This window comes from Elephantulus edwardii, unplaced genomic scaffold, assembly GCF_000299155.1.
Source record: "Elephantulus edwardii isolate Elephantulus edwardi_28Jun2011 unplaced genomic scaffold, EleEdw1.0 scaffold00052, whole genome shotgun sequence".
NCBI classification, from domain to species: Eukaryota; Metazoa; Chordata; class Mammalia; order Macroscelidea; family Macroscelididae; genus Elephantulus; species Elephantulus edwardii.
The window spans coordinates 289,674-306,203 of record NW_006399802.1 but is presented as its reverse complement, the minus strand read 5'-3'; the positions used below and the strand labels follow the sequence as shown (position 1 = coordinate 306,203).

At 47.6% G+C, this 16,530-nt stretch overlaps 3 protein-coding genes across 3 annotated transcripts; 2 read left to right on the top strand and 1 right to left on the bottom strand.

The window, feature by feature from the left end:
- The first annotated feature begins 487 nt into the window (after nt 1–487).
- ARHGEF39 (Rho guanine nucleotide exchange factor (GEF) 39) lies at nt 488–4,445 on the top strand. Its single transcript, XM_006886943.1, has 9 exons — nt 488–625; nt 788–882; nt 1,123–1,243; nt 1,684–1,802; nt 2,542–2,612; nt 2,943–3,071; nt 3,705–3,934; nt 4,177–4,265; nt 4,430–4,445. The coding sequence occupies exons 1-9, from the start codon at nt 488–490 to the stop codon at nt 4,443–4,445; spliced, it is 1,008 nt and encodes a 335-aa protein (XP_006887005.1).
- A 1,048-nt stretch (nt 4,446–5,493) lies between these two features.
- CCDC107 (coiled-coil domain containing 107) lies at nt 5,494–8,000 on the bottom strand. Its single transcript, XM_006886942.1, has 6 exons — nt 7,881–8,000; nt 7,653–7,790; nt 6,157–6,214; nt 5,986–6,076; nt 5,777–5,889; nt 5,494–5,696 (listed from the first exon to the last, which is right to left on the bottom strand). Exons 1-6 carry the CDS (start codon nt 7,998–8,000, stop codon nt 5,494–5,496), a joined length of 723 nt encoding a protein of 240 aa, XP_006887004.1.
- A 3,484-nt stretch (nt 8,001–11,484) lies between these two features.
- Nucleotides 11,485–12,375, top strand: SIT1 (signaling threshold regulating transmembrane adaptor 1). Its single transcript, XM_006886941.1, has 5 exons — nt 11,485–11,533; nt 11,642–11,777; nt 11,849–11,907; nt 12,000–12,064; nt 12,142–12,375. Exons 1-5 carry the CDS (start codon nt 11,485–11,487, stop codon nt 12,373–12,375), a joined length of 543 nt encoding a protein of 180 aa, XP_006887003.1.
- Nucleotides 12,376–16,530: the final 4,155 nt, after the last annotated feature.

Here is a 16,530-nt window from a genome sequence, read left to right as displayed (position 1 = left end):
TTTCCCCAAAGAGCAACTGGTGGATTTGAACCGCATGCGTTTGACAGTGCTGCAAAGATTCTTACCACTAGGCCACAAGAGCTCTTTCTTAGGGCCCAGGACAGAGTCTATATACCCTATTGATCCATCTCTAATTCTTCCGATAGGTCAGAGACCCTGCTAGTGCCCACATCCAAGTCCCCGGACTAAAGTCCATTCTACTGCCTCTTCTTAGAACCACTAAGAAGATGGTCACCAACTAGGCCTGTGCACAATCCTCCTCCTGTTGGCTTCCCCGGGGTTGGTTCCCGGAACCCACAGCGCGTACCTGGATGTGTGGCGCGGACCAGGCTGTAGGACTGACGGGACGCAGCCCGGCGCACGCAGCCTCCCGGCGCCAGGGGGCGCACTGCCTTGTACGCTCCGCCCCGAGACTCCGCCTCCGGAGCGGTTAGGATTTGAAACTCCGGCGGGCTGCTGCCGGAAGTGTGGACCCTTCGTCCTGGCCATGGAGAACCCGGACCCCAGCGTCCGGTGTCCACTGCAAGACCAGCGCGCCCGTTGGGAACGGAAACGCATCTGCACCGCCCGAGAGCTGCTTGAGACCGAACGACGCTATCAGGAGCAACTGGGGCTGGTGGCCACGGTGTGGGGCGGGGACCCCCGGGTGCGGGAGGGTGTCTGCGAGGTTGGTGATCGGGCTCGCGTATGAAGAATCCTCGGACCGACCTGTACAATTCCCAGCAGCACCTTGACGTTAGTTCCCTTTTCCTCCAGACTATGATGCTGACATTTTCTCCTTTCCCAGTATTTCATGGGGATCCTGCGAGCCAAGGGGACCCTGCGACTCCCAGAGCGCCAGGCTCTGTTCGGGCCCTGGGAGCTCATCTATGGAGCCAGCCAGTGAGTGAAAGGGGAGAGGGATGAGGGAGAACCCTGGGCTCTGGCTGTACACTGAGCTTGCAAGCCCGACAGACCTAAGTTCATATTCGGAATGGGGCCAGTAAACTCATCTGTCACTTTGACCTAGGACAGTAACCAGCTCTAATTTCGCCAGGTGTAAAATTGGATAACCGCATTACTTTCAAATAAAATGCTTGACTAATTCCTGAGCTGCGTGTTTATCTTCGCCCGCCCACACAGAGATCTACTTCCCTACCTGGAAAGAGGGCGCTGGGGACAGGGACTGGAGGGCTTCTGCCCCCACTTGGAGCTTTACACCCAATTTGCTGCCAACGCAGAGAGATCTCAAACTACCCTACAGGTAACCTGGTGATGACTCCTGATCTTTCCTTCTTCCCGCACACATTTCTTCATCCTCCGCACTACTTGTATGGACTCAAGGATGTCAGAAATGACAAGAACTGTACAGGATAGGGCAAGGCTCAGATACAGGACTGATTCAGTGACTGGAGTAATGGGGTAGGTGTGACAATGAGATCGGCACAGGATAAGGCAGGGTTTAGGGATGTTGTACATAGGGTCACTGTGAGTCGCAGGGGATTTGATGGCACATAACAACATGAGTAATAATCGATTTGATGACACTTAACAAAGGTGTCCAGGTAGCTGACTGAACCCTGAGGAGAGACAGGATTTCCTTGGCAGCACACAGCCTACTGAAGGGTGGGATTGTGTACACAAATGAAAGGGATGGCTTTTCTCTACTGTCAACACATGGTCCTCCTCCCTCCCCCGCCTCAGGAGCAGCTGAAGAAAAACAAACGTTTCCGAAGGTTTGTGCAGCTTCAGGAAGGACGGCCTGAGTTTGGGGGGCTTCAGCTCCAGGATCTACTCCCTTTGCCTCTGCAGCGACTCCAGCAGTGAGTGAACTCGCCCTGCCTCAAACTCAATGCCGACTCATAGCTGACATTCCAGTTGAGTTTCTCCAGGGCTGTAAATGTCAATTGAGGAGATTGCCTTTCTCCTTTAGAGCTACTGGTAGATTCAAACTGCCAGAGAGGTGGAGCTTTTGGGTTCACAGCTCAACTCCTTAAAAACTCCCTTCACCAGAGTTCCTTTCACTCTGACTCAAGCCAACCTCTTTTGCTAAGTCTGCTGCCTTCAGCGTTGGGGTCAGTCTTAAACCACCTCTTTCCTGTGCCAATTTGCTCTTAACCACCTAAAAGCAAACATCAAATCTCTGGAGTAACTGTTCTGCATCTCTGCATCCTTGGACCTTAGCTGGCACTGCTGAGGTGAGGGGCTGTGGCATTGCAGAACTGAGGGGCTGGCTTAGCTCCTAATTTTTGTCCCTGGGGTTAAGAGTTTGAAGTCAGTGTAGTCTACAGCATCTTTTGTGGTTTGACTGTCTTTCATTTACTTTTCATCTTGGTCTGATCTGACTCAAGTCTACCCTTTTCAGTGTGGGATGGAGAAGGGCATAAACATGTGATGTGCAGATTCTGAGTCCGAGATAAAAGAGCAGAATACACTAGATAGAAGCAGATCTTTTCTGGCTTTACAGCTCAAGTATGTGTAGGGGATGATGTCTAAGCCAGGCAGGTAAGATTGTGTTCAGTCCTCTTTCCCTTCATGGTTGCCCCACTGTCCTAATTCCAGGTATGAAAATCTCGTTGTTGCTTTGGCTGAAAACACAAGCCCCAACAGCCCGGAGTACCAACAACTTGCAAGTATGTTCCTGCTCCTCCACAGCTCATGCGGCTTCTCCTGCACCCCCTTTCTAGTTCTGGCCTCTAATAATGTTACATCCCTATGTTCCATTGATGTGTATTGTTGTGTTCAAGAAATTAGACCTTGCCCCTGAGTCTCTGCAGAATAGCCACTTTTAGTTATTTTTACTAGTTTTTAGAAGTTCTTTGCCCCCTTTCCCCTTTAAGTTGGGAATATAAGTTGAAGCGAGTGCTTCCATTTTGCTGCCCTTCTGACACTACTTGAATATCAGTGTAGCCACAGAATCCCTCAAAGTTGTGATGGGAATAGGACAAGGGCTGTTATTCTAGGGGCTGCCCGACTGATCAGTGAGACTGCCCAGCGGGTCCATGCTATTGGCCAGAGACAGAAAAATGACCAGCACCTCCGGCGAGTCCAGGCTTTGCTCAGTGGACGCCAGGCAAAGGGCCTCACCTCAGGTAGTCATACTTTCCTCTTAGCCCTCAACTGCCCCTTTCCTACTCTTTGTGTTAAGTTTCTTAGGGCTGCTATGACAAACTACTACAAACTGCTATCTTAATAAAGTTTATTCTCATTAAAATATCAATAAAAAAAGAGAACCCCCCCCAAAAAACAACAACAACAAAAAAAACCCAAAAACTCAACAACCAAACCTCACAAAACAATAGAAGTTTATACTCTTACCGTTCTGGAGACTATCAGTCAGAAATAAGATCAGCAAGGCCATGCTCCCTCTGAAGCTTCCAGGGGAAGAATCATTGTTTTTTCCAGCCACTAATGCTCCCAGGTGTTCCTTGACTTTTTAGTCAAATCACTTCAGTCTCTGTTATAGTCTTCATGTGGCCTTAATTTCTACATGTCGGTGTTCTCTTCTGAAAATACTGAATTTAGGACTTACTCTAAGCCAGGATGATTGATTCTTGAGATTCTTATTTCCAAGTAAATAAGGTCACATTCTGAGGTCCCAGTGGACAGGAATTTTGGAAGATGCTACTCAACCAACTCGAGATCTTTCTGCAGAGCTAGAACCTATCCCCATCTCAGCTGCTGTGGCGCTGGGGCTGCATGATAACAATTTGCCCACCTCCTAGGGCGCTGGTTCCTACGTCAGGGCTGGCTCCTGGTAGTCCCTCCCTGTGGGGAGCCTCGGCCTCGTATGTTCTTCCTCTTCACGGATGTGCTCCTGATGGCCAAGCCTCGACCCCCATTGCATCTGCTGCAGAGTGGCACCTTTGCCTGCCGGGCCCTCTACCCCATGGCCCAGTGTCAACTCCACCGGGTCTTTGGTCACTCAGGAGCCCCCTGTGGTGGACTGCTTAGTGTAAGTAATGGAAGACCATGAGGTAAGGTTTGGGAGACCCAGAATATACCTCAAACCCCTCCCCTATGAATCGTATTACCTTCTTGGTCTGGGTTCCCTTTTAGAGGAATTAGTCTTCTACACAGAGAATAGCTGGGGTTTGGGACTCAAAGCTAGTTCTCACTTCATCTTGGAAACAACAAAGGCTCTCGCATTAGTCTGGAACTTTCTAGTCCAGGTAGTAAGAGGCGGTCTCTTCCTAGCTGTCCTTCACACATGAGAAGCTACTACTTATGTCCACAGACCAGGAGGAATTGTCACGCTGGTACAACAGTCTGACTTTGGCCATCAGGTAAGCTGGGTCAGGAGAGCCCTGACAGGCCCTTAGCTTTAACCACCCTGCTGCAGTTCTCGTCCTGTCTCATGTCTTGGCAGTTTGGAAAATGCCAACCCCAGGAGTGATTTTTCTCTGAATAGAGTGCTCTTGCCAGTGCTTCAACTGTTTTCTCTTTGCAGCAGCCAGAAGAAATAGAAGATTCTACAGAAACCAGAATACCTCAAGACACATCAGAGCCAGGAGTTACAAAGGAATCTGCTTTAGTATAAACACAACAAAGAACTCTTCATAGTTCAAGGAGGATCATTTGGTGTTTGCCTGGAACCAAGCCCAGCCATCTCTTACACAGATCTGATGGGAGCTCTGGTGGCATAGCCCAGAGGGATTTTCACTACTAATCCAAAGGCCATACCTTTTTGGCAGTTTGAATCCACCAGCTGCTCTGAGAAAGAAAAATAGGCAGTCTTCTCTCATGGGATCTACAGCCTCGAGAAACCTGCTGGAGGTTCAGCTATGAGTCGGTTCTCACTAGATGAAAATGAATATGAGTTTTTTTGAGTTTAACCAGATCTGACCTCAGTTCAACCGAAGTGAACCTTAGCTGAACTGGCCACTCCCACACAAATGAGACTGGAGGCTCATTAGCTCAGTTCAGAGGAGCTCTAGTGGCCCAGTTATTAAAGGGTTTGTCAGTGGTCTGAACCCACCAGCTGCTCTGGAAGAAAGCAGTGGCAGCGTGCTTCTGCAAAGACCTGAGCTTCGGAAACCCTATGGGACCGTTCCACTGTGTGTGTGTTGTAATCGACGTGGCAGTGGTGGGTTTGGTTTTAAGCTTTCTGATGTGTCTACAGCCAGTCATTTATCAGGATTTCTGCCTTATAAACATGGCTACTTTTATGTTGTATATATTTCTATAATTTATTTTGCCACTGGATTTAATAAAGTTTGGTTGGGGTTCTTTAAAAAAGGCGTTTCTATTGTATATATCAAATATGAAGAGATTTTTTTTCTGCCCTAAAGTTTGGCATGACCATAGTTTCAGAAATAAAGGAAAAGAACTGGAGCTCCCCCTACCTTCTTGCCTTCACCCTGGAGGGCAGCCTTGCTTTGTCCTAATAAGGGAAGCTTTTTAAGAAGGCCCAGTTGGCCTCAGGCACCTAGTATGGTGTGTGTACACCAGCTGGAATGGAAAAAGCACTCAGGAGCTCCCAGTCACAAGAATCAGCTTTGTTTTACTGCAACTTCAGCTGCTGCTCCGCCTTCCTTCCCAGCTGGGGCTGTGATGAGAGCCCACAGCCATGGTGCTTCTTCTCCTTAGCCCCGGCTCCACTTGCCAGGGCGTAGGTAGGCTCCATGTCTCTGGGTTCCAGTGTATGGGCTCCTCCCAGGCCTGACTGTCACCAGCTGCCTCAGTACTTAAGTCCTCAGAAAAGGGCAGGCTGACCTCTGAAAGGAGAAAGATCAGGTATGTTCCAGTTTCACACTTTGTCTCCACCTCCACCAGACCCTCACCTCCAACCTTTTACCTGGTTCTGGAACCTCCATGCCCTTGTCCGGCTTGTGCTCTTGTAGCAGCTGGTGAATGGTCTGTAGCTTCGTGTTCAGAAGCTTCTGCTGTGCTCCAGCCAGAGTAGTCACGCTGCAGAAATGTCCACTTAGGGGCTGTCCACCTCATGTCCCCACCCCTCCTACTTGCCCCCACTTCACCTAGTCACAAGATTGTTACTCTCCTCACCACTCAAAAAGGGGGTCTAGCTGGGCCACTAGGCTGTTGAGGTGCTGCTCTGTCTGAGCCAGCTGTTCTGTCAACTGCATGAGCTGTTGCTCTGGGGATAAAGAAGGACATGGTAATGGTCAATTATGCACCCTAATCCCCCCACCAAAACCAGACTTCTGCAAAACCCACCTGACCGCGATGATTCCGTGCTTGCCTCCTTTTGGAGAGCTGCAGCCTCATCTTTTCCCTGCAGTGGAAGAAAGAAAGGGCTGAAGTGCAGCAATCAAGTCCTCTCCACCACTTCAGCTTTCAAAGCCAGTGAGACTATTTCCAGTAGTGAAAGCTACTGATTTTTGCCTTAATGAATCAAGTATCTAAAGCAGCTCCTCACCTAGGGCATGAAGGATAATGCCTATTGCCCAATAAAAACAGGAAGCACAAGCTTACCTGTCCTTACTAGCCTGTAAACAAATCCACAAGGGTTTTACCACATCTTTAAAATCTTTGTGAAAAGGTTTTACTATGGATTAGTAACTAAGTGCAAGTAAGCCCATGCTTCCCTAATGTACTGAGTAATTCATGTCTGTCCCGGAGTTGAGTGACCCCAGTTTGATTCAACTTTGGTTGTTCTTATGAACACAAAATCAAAGTTTATCCATGTATCTTCATGACATGGTGCTACTTAATCTTCCAAAATAATGTCTCTTCAATGTGACAGCCCCTCAAGAATTTGAAGGCACCAGTCATACTCTCTCTAATTTCCTCGCATCTCACCTTGGTTTAATAGCTCCAGTTTTTCTAGTCAGTGCTTATCTGACCCTGTTTGTCAGGGTCCTTTACTCTTGAGAATATACCTGGAAAAGAATTAAATTCCCCAGGAGAGTTTGGAGCAGCAATGGAAGCACAAACACCTTGTTCCTACCACTGAGGTGGGAAATGGCTTGTCACATCTCGCCTAAGTCACTTTCTGGGAAAAGTATAGGTCAGCTCAAGAGAGGAAGACCCTTTATGGGATGGATTGATATAGTGAGAAAGAAATGGACTTGAGCACAGCAAAGACCAGAAGGATGGCACGGTGGGGGCAAGGCTCAGGGCCCTGTGTTGTTCACAGGGTCGCAATGAATTGTAATCAACTTAATGACACCTAATAATAATTCTCTTCCAGAGATAACTAACTCCTGTTTCTTCCAGTTGGCAACTGGGTCGATGAACAGAATGAAATCTATTCGTGTTAAATTTCATCATTAAACTCAGCTCCTCATTCTAGCCTGTCAAATTTGATCACGCCAATTAGCTATCCCTTCTGGCTTTGCAGTTTCCATCCACCAAAATGTACTGTCAGCTCTCCCATTTCAAAGTCTTTCCCAAGGAGAACATGAGCCGGATACACCATGAACACCAGAAACACTGGTTACAGCAATCATCAAAGGATCAAGCCAAGGTTGTTGTAACCTTCACCATGAACCACGCTCATCCCGCGGGCACTGTTACTGTCAGGTGCTGTCTGGTCGACTTCGACTCACAGAGACCTGATCTGAACCCTGCCCTTTCCTGTACCCTCCTTATCATCTCTGATACACTTGAACCCAGTATTTCAGTCACTGAGTCAAGGGACCGAAATGTCTTCGTTTTACAGACTGCGGGCAGATGTGTCCTAGGCACCCCCACCCCTGGCCGTCCCGTACCTGCAAACACTTGTACAACACAAAAGCCACGACGGCCGCAGTGTACAGAGCGCCCAAAGGCAGTGCTCCAGCTCGGGCTCGCTCGCGCCGGTCCTTCGGTGGCGGTCGAAGCCGGGGTTCCACGGCCCCAGGGCCGACCTGGGTGGAGATCCCTGGGGAAGGCGGGCAAGGGCGGGTGAGTAGAGCTGGAGTCCAAAGCCTCGCGCAGTGCCAGCCTCCCTTCACAACCTTCCCTGGTATACCTGGCTGTGCCCGGGCGTCGGGCCTGGGGCGGTCTCCAAGGAGCGCGGGCAGCTCAAACACGAGTAGCAGTCCCAGCACGCCCCAGAGGGAGACCCCAGCAGACATCACGAAGCTGGCAGAGGAAAGCAGCCGCTATGCACAAGGATTCCTGCGGCTACCAGGCGCGCCAGTACGCACGCGCATACGCGCAGTCCCGTTCTCCGCCCCTACGGAAAGCCACGCCCATCTACTATGCAGGCGGGGCCCAGGTTATTTGCATAAGAGGGTTGGTGTTCCTAAATTAGTTCATTTTTTAATCTAAAAACATTATCCAGGATGCTTTCTGGAAGCCTAAGTTCTAGAAAATTATTGTTTAAAGGATTTTTACAAATTTTTACACAAATAACTTTATCACCCTAAGTGTAAAATAAATTTCTTTTTAGCCCTATAAAGGTTAAGATGTGGGCTGTGTGTCTTGTAGCTCGTGCTGAATGCCTGTTTCCTAGGCCACAAACGGAGGACTTGTTCCTCGCTTTCGTACCTAGGGGAAAGTCCCCGGACCCCTGGCAGAGAGTGCCACATGTAAGCGCATGTAGACCACCCCACCTCTCACACTAAGCCCGCCAAGACGCAACCCCACCTGGGCGAGCTGAGCGGCGTGACGGAGGGGCGTCATCCGTCAAAGTGATAGTTACTCAGGCAGTGCGCGAAAGCGCACCAACAAAACGGGGCTTATTCTCAGCGCGGCTCGCTTTTGCCATCTTTCTTTTCTTCATTTTCGTAGTTCTTTTCTTTGCTTGGAGGGCAAAAGGTCCCTCTATTAAATCCCACAGATTTAAGAGATTTGTGCTCACTGTTGCTAGGTTTGCTGTGTGTTTCCCCCTAATATTTTCATTGGTTTGCATACAGTCATTCGTATACATTGCTTTATGCATGTGTATTCATTGATTGTATTTTAAACAGTCTTTTAAGGAGATCTGGTTGCCTACATAGTGTTATATACAATCATTTATCTACATTGTATATCATTAATTACTATTATGTCAATTATTATCCCATCTTTTCAAGCCTCCATAGAATCTTTCCTATTCCTTCACACACACACACAACCATCCATCAACTAATCCCTGCTAGCCTAGTGATCTCCCTCTTTCTCCGCCCCCTTCTCCCTTTCTCGTTTCCCTTTTGAACTTTTATGCACATCTTGCTCTGTTATCTGTTATTCTTCTATTTTTGTAATAGTGGTCTATAGTGGTCTATATAGTATTTATGAGACTGAATTATTTCACTCAGCATAAAGTTCTCTAGACTGAGGTTTCTCAGGCAGCTGGTGGCCTAGTCCGGAAAGAGTTCCTCTACCCTAAAGACTATGTCATTTTCTTGGAAGTTCGAATCCACCAGTGGACCGGAGGAAGAGCAGAGTAAAATGACAATGGAAATATGTCTACATTTTTAATGTTTACAAGGATTCTATATCATATTTTATCATGTAACAGAGGAGAGTTTAAAAATTTATTTATAACGGGGTCAAATGTGATGAAGAATGATACTGATACTTTGTAAACATTAAAAACAAATTTTCCATTTTAAATGCCTTGATTTATTAATTTTTGTTGTTAATCATAAGCCCTGGCTATCAAAACTTTGTATATATAATTATGCCAATATAAAAAAGTAATAGATGGGCTAATAAGACTTACATTTTGTGCTTTTTATTTGTTTTTGAGTACAAGAGTGAAAAACATATATTGGTTTGAGTGATGAATAATATTACAATTTTTGGTTTTGATCCTTCTAACATTTATCTTTGCATAGTCAATAGACAATGTAGCCAGATTGTGCCACATTTCTCTCATAGTTGATCAAACACTTTTTATTAATTTCTGTTCAAGGAGTTTCTTTTATATGAATCAAGAGACATGCAACTAGAGAAAATCTTTACCAGAAAGATAACAAGGATTCATAAAAATCCCATTTCACATTTTCAAAAGTGTTAAATAAGAAAAGTCCAACAATGAATGACTGGAAACCCTAAGTCTCTGTAAGCTTTCATTAAAATTAATTGTAAAAAAAGTGTTAAATAGAAATTAGCATTCCAAGTGGTCATATACAATGTCAGGCTCTAAGAAGAGAAAGTTTCATTTTTTTCAACTTTCAGCCACACTGCTACCATTGTTTATTCTTCACCATTATTTAAATCTCTAAGTTAAACAAAGGAAAATGTGAACCTGATATGAAGACTGGCAACAGAAATTGTGCCCATAGTGTACTTGACCAGTTTCAAATCATTAAGAATTAATTCTAGAAATGAACAAATGAAATCACATGTATCAGGGGCAGATAGTCTAGTGTATGTTCTCTCAATTAACTTCAATATAAATGGCAATATTTATGAAAATATAAGTAATAAAAGCATGCTCATTCAAAAGTTATGTATTGTTAAAATGCGACAGGGCCCTCAGATTTTTAGAACTTAAATCTACAAGATATTTTTCAGCGTACTTTGTCACTGGTATTTTTAGAATTATTGGTACTTGGTGACAATAAAAAGGCAGCTGATTTTTAGTTGGTTTTAACATTTTCTACAGACAATGCATTCCATTATTTCCTTCAATTGATGGAGAAGAACCATCTTCATCCTTGGCACACTGCACCAGTGAATTTCTATTCAAATATATATGTAAAATAAAATGCATTTCTGATCTCTGGGCTAAAGTTTATATTTAGAACTGTCAATCTCTCTTTTCTCTCAGTCAGTAACCTCCCGTGTGTGGTGCACGCTCACTGAGGCATGGAAGATACCCCACCCCCTCAAGTGAGAGTGCAGATAGGGCCCGGTTTTCGGGGCAATACTGAGGCAGAGGTTTTTTTAAGATCAAGTAATTACTACAGGTGACAGTTCTTAAGGACAATCTCGATGAAGGTGGGTGGGAGGGAGGAGCATCTAGTTCCCACCCTTCCACCAACTATAATCTCGAATGAAAAGTGTGGAAAAAACCAAACCAAAACACATTTCCCTCAGCTCAGTTTTAGGATGATGGGATTGGAGATGCCTGGAGGCTTCTCCTCCCCCGTTCCACTTTCTAAAACACTTAACAATTAGTGAGATGTGCATTTTCTTTCATGATGCTCTGAACAGGAGAAATAGTAGACACTCTTTGACCAGAGGTGACTCTATGGCCTGGTGTCCAGCCCTTTTGGCCCTGCTTCACCCCATTAAAGTCCTCCTGGGCGAGTCACCCATCCCTCTCCAGAGTCTTCATGGGCTCATTTGCACAGTGGCCCAGTATCCTCAGGCCCACTCATTCGTCTCTTAGGCTGAAGGGGATACACAGTCCCAAAGGTGCAGCTCTTGGGAGCTGCAGGAGTGGCGCAGGTGCACGGTGCAGGGCGGTGTCTTTGTTCTTTCACTCAATCCTTCCCCTCCCTCTTCCTCCCCGGAAACCAGTGACTTTGACACCACCAGTATTGGGGATGCTGAACTGTGGGGCTCTGGCCCAGGGAGGGGTGGAGTAAGAGGGGCTGAAGCAGCCGCCAGACCATGAGCTAGGCTGACCTCTGGACTCAGGAACGGTGCTTGTGTTCTCGATTTTCACATCAGCAGCAAGTCATGTCGACTGGGAGTGGTGGTGACAACTGCACGGATCTACTAGCATCGGGTGAGCTAGGCGAGGCAGTGGGCCCCTAGGGGAAGGTCATGTGGTCCATCCCACCTGCCCAGAGCTGAGAGGTTGGACTGGGCAATACCTCCCCTCTTCTGCCCACAGGAATCCCCTCCATTGGCAAGGCCTGGGGATTATGGATCATCTTAGGGGCTGTGACGCTGCTACTTTTCATCTCGCTGGCTGCACACTTGTCCCAGTGGACCAATGGCCAGAATAAGAGCCATTCAGGGCAGGAGCGGTGAGTGTGGGACAACCCGAAGAAGGGCCGATTAAGGGTTCCGCCACTCACTCCTCAACTCTGTGTTGCAGCTCTGGAGGGCCGACGGAAGAGGCCCCACTCTACGGGAACTTGTATTATCTGCAGACAGGTAGGGAACTGGCAGTGCAGGGACATAGGGACCAGGGAGGTAGGGCAAGAGGAGGAACAAGAAACTGACCAGACTCCTGACCCCTGTCCCAGGACGGCTGTCTCAAGAACCAGAGTCAGAGCAGCAGCAGGATCCAGCCCCAGCGGGCCCCACCAAGGTGAGTCAGCTGGGGTTGAAGAAAAGGGCTGGGAAGGAGGTGGCGGGCTCAGTGAACTAACAGTTTTGCATCTCCAGGCTGCAGAGGACGTGATGTGCTACACCAGCCTGCAGCTTCGGCCTCCTCAGGCCCGGGCCCCCAGCTCCGGGACCCCAATTAAGTATTCAGAGGTAATGCTGGAATCCGAGCCAAAAGACCAGGCCTCAGGCCCCGAACCAGAGCTCTACGCCTCAGTGTGTGCCCAGACTCGACGCACAAGAGCTTCCTTCCCAGATCAGGCCTACGCCAACAGCCAGCCAGCACCCAGCTAAGGTGGAGGGCTGACTTGGAGGCTTATCTCAGCCTCCTCAGTTGCAGGGGTTGCAACCTTGGGTGGGGCATGGTGATTATTCCACCCCCTAGTGGGGGGGGGACCACTGTCCCATCACAGGGGGTGATCTTTCCCAAGCTTCTTGAACTTGAAAGAGGCATCTCAGAGAAATGGCAGGCCCCCAATTTCTGGAAGATAGAGGAAGCAAAGACAGTCTTCTCATCTCTTTTCCCCTCTCTGTTCCTCTCAGCCCCTCAACCCCCAGGTTCTCACTTCCTCCTCCTCCTGGAGTTGAAGCAGAGCCCCCCACTCCTCCTTCACAGTCTGCTCCCCAGACCTCATTGTCTTTGTAGGCACAGGAAGTGAGCAGTGCTGAGGTGTAGAACCCCAAGTACATGGGTGGCTATAGTGTTTGGGAGCCCACAGATGGGAAGGGTCCTCTAGCCCAGGAACCTAAGGAACGCAGGCCTGTTCTAACCTGGGAACTCTGGGAGGAGAACACTAGCCTCCACCCTGCTGCTTCTGTTGTGCCACCACGTTTTCAAATAAAACTTCTCAAAAAGCATTTTGATTTTTTTCTGGAGAGGGGTATAACAAGCCTCACAGTTTGGGGGAACATGCTTTGCTCTTTACACAGTGCTCCTGGGGGTGACTGAGTGAGGCACCCCCCCCCCAATGGCTGCCATATCTGCAGGGGTCGGTGCTGGGGGTGGAAGCTTGGAGCCCAGCTCTTGGCTACTTTTGCTGCTGCTGCTGCTGCTAGAATGTCCTCAGGATTTGCACTCCAGGTCACTGCACTCCTACCAACTGGGGCGAATTCATTCGAAGCTACTCCACCTCCCACTATCTGGGGCCTGCAAGTTCCCCAATCCTGTAACTACTATCCCCAGGACCTCTGTAAATTCACTGCTGCACCGCCCTCAACCTGGGAGCCTAGTTCTTCCATAAGCTTCTCCCACAATCCTCCTCCCTGGGCCCCCATGAGTCCCACCTATACCCCTGCATTGACATCAGCACTGTCACTTTTCCCTCTGTCATCTGTACACCTCTCCTGGCCCTCTTTTCACCCTATCTCTACTTTGCTCTCAGTTGTCACCCTCTATCCTGACAATAGCTTTTCTTGTCACCACCTTTATTTTAATTTGGGAATTAAGTCTGCTTTTCCTTCTTATCTACCAGCCCACTCACACCTGCTTAATTCTTAACCCCAGCCAGCTCTTAACACTATACATAGCATTAGGCAAGTTTGCACAGTAGCCATGACTATGGACTTGGAAGGTAGGCTGCCTGAGTGAAAAATCCATGTCCACCACTGATCAGTTCAAATGTTTTTGAGCAACTAAACCTCACTTTACAAAGCTGCAAGATAAGAAGTGTTTATGGTATCTGTTTTTGAAAGGTGGTTGTAAATATAAGCATAAAGTGCTTAATAAACAAGTGAGGGCACAGTAATGCAAACTATTATGAAGAATAGGAAGCTCTGGTGGCTTAGTTGAAAGGAATTGCACTGTCAACCCAAAGGCATGTGGTTCAAATCCACCACGTGCTCCAAGGAGGAAAGATGGCCAATCTCCTCCTGTGTGATTCACTCTCTCTGAAAACCCACTGGAGGGTCAGCTATGGGCCAGTTCCAAGTTGACACTATAACAGTAACAATTATTAAGAATAAGTATAGGACTTTCTATAGGCTTTCTCTGGTGGTCTCATCCATAGAGAGACGAGCTGCTAATCCAAAGGCAGCATCTCTAGTGGTTGGAATCCCCCAGCTGCTCCAAGGGGGAAATATAGGCAATCACTTCCTTTGTGATTTATAGATCCTGAGAACCTACTGGAGGGTCAGCTGTGAGTCAGTTCCAACTGACTCATATCCAATGAGGTGAATAAGGTATAGGAGTTCATAGGTTAAGTGACCCATAAGCAGGGACAGGATGCATTAAGAGTTTGCCAGAAAATGTTTCTGAGACAGTCACAAGGAATAGGATAGACTTCTTTGGCCAAACTGTTCATTTGCATATCTAGAGAGTTTAGTGAGGTGGGGAAAATAAGACCAAAGTGATGAACAGAGGCCAGATTCTACAGTCTGTAAAGCATGTTCAAGAATTTGGACTTTAGAGTCCAGAATGAAGGTTGCATAGTGGAGTGTACTCAGGCTGGGGGGTGGGGGGGGAGGGATTGCAGGGAGAAAAGTGCAACAATGAATGAATGGAAATCCAAAATCTCTGGAAACATTAAAATGTTAAAAAAAGAATTTGGGCTTTATCCTGTAGGTGTAAACGAAGGGGAGTCACTAAATGTTTTTCAGCAAAGGTTGGGGAGTTTTATAGCTGCTGTTTCAGTTTGGAGGCAAGCAGAACTGAAGTTGGGGAGATAATTTCTCAGGGAACTGTTGCAATCATCTATGTGAGATGAAGTGGTGACAGAGACAGTAGAACTGGAAAGGAAAGAATGCTCTACAAAGATACATGGTGGTGTTTGTTGTCACTCAGCCACTCAGTCAACCACGATTTACAATAACAGAAACCTTGTCCTATCCTCTGCCAACCTCACGATCTCTGTCCTCTCAGGCACACCACTGCAGTCACTGGTCTATCAATCTCATTGAGAGTCTTCCTCTGTTTCACTGTGCAGAAAAAAAGGACAACTCCTACATATCACATCCTCGACTTCTCTGGTTAGTTTGGACCTCCCAAACCTCAGTACTTCTTCCAGGGTCCAGGCACCTCAGTCTCATCCACCAATGCGCTGCCTTCCCATCTTCACCAGGATCACCCCTCGCCCTAGAAATAGCTGGGGGCCTAAGGGCTTAGCTCCAGGGGTGGGGGTGGGGGAATAATCCCAGTCTGAACAGGAAGCTTGAAGGAACATCTATCTGTAGAAGTAGATTTGACTGGACAGTCCCTTCTGGGGATAGCTGAAGCCTTCACCTCCAGACTTCTTGAATTCCCACTTAGTGTTGCCCAGAGAACAAAAAGCAGAACATTCTGCGTCTTGGGCCCCCAGGTGGTTCCAGGGGAAAGTGGGCCCTTCAAGGGCTCTAACCTTCCTCAGGAAGGGCCCTGTCAGTTAAGGGCTGACAGCTGGGCTGTGTGGGCGGGAGGGTGGCTCTTGGGGGCAGGTACCGGATGCGGGGAACCACTGTCAGCGGGATGTGGGGTTCTGGGCTGTTGTGCTCCAGAAGACCTCTCAGAATTATCTGCAGGCTGGGGGCGGCGCGAGCGCTCGACCTTGGCAGAGATGGGATTGGGATCCCGCAAACTCATAGGGACGTGAAATTCTCAGTATCTGGCACTTCCAACTCAAGTCCTGGGAGGGACACCCAGGCGTGGCCGACCGGGGCCCGCAACACTCGCGGACTCCGCCCACTCAGGCGCAAGTCCCGAGCGCCCTCGCTTGGCAAAACAGGACATCACCCACCACCTCGGCACCAGCGTCGCTCTGCGTGCCCCGCAGCATCATGGGAGATGTAGTCCAAGGACTCAGCGGAGCCCCAGAGAGCCTTAGGCCAGGCTGCCTGGAGATTTCTTAGAAAATCATAGCTTACTCTGGAATGGGCCTTTAAAAAGTTGTTTGTCCCCTTTTCCTTATGAATCAGGGTGAAATCTCTCTCAGTGGCAAACGGCACAATGACAAAGGAGATTAATCAGAACTGGTTTTGACAAGCACTGTGACAATGGGACAATTAAAACAGACTTTCAAGGAAAAAAAAAAGAGAGGAACGAACTGGAGGAGGGGTAGAGAAAATAGCGCAATAATGAATGAATGGAAATCTAAAATCTCTGTAAATATTCATTTAAATTAATAAAATAAAATTTAAAAAAAATTAAAAAGTTGATTTTAAGTTGAATATCTACAAAATGGTTTTTCCACCACTCTTTAATCAGTTTGTCCCACATTTCAGGTTTGTGTATTGGCTGTGATCCTGGAAGCTATACCACTATATTTCAAACACTACTAAGGACACCCATGCTGGATTGAGTTTAGCAGAGCTTCCAGACTAAGATAGACTAGAGAGAAGGGCATGGCATCTAGTTCTTCGAAAACTAGTCAGTGAAAACCTTCTGATTAGCAGTGGAACTCATATAATGAAGGCAGATGAGCTGGAAAAGAGGTGCTGCTTCCTCAAAGTAAAAAGTCAGGAAATCAAAAGACAAATTGC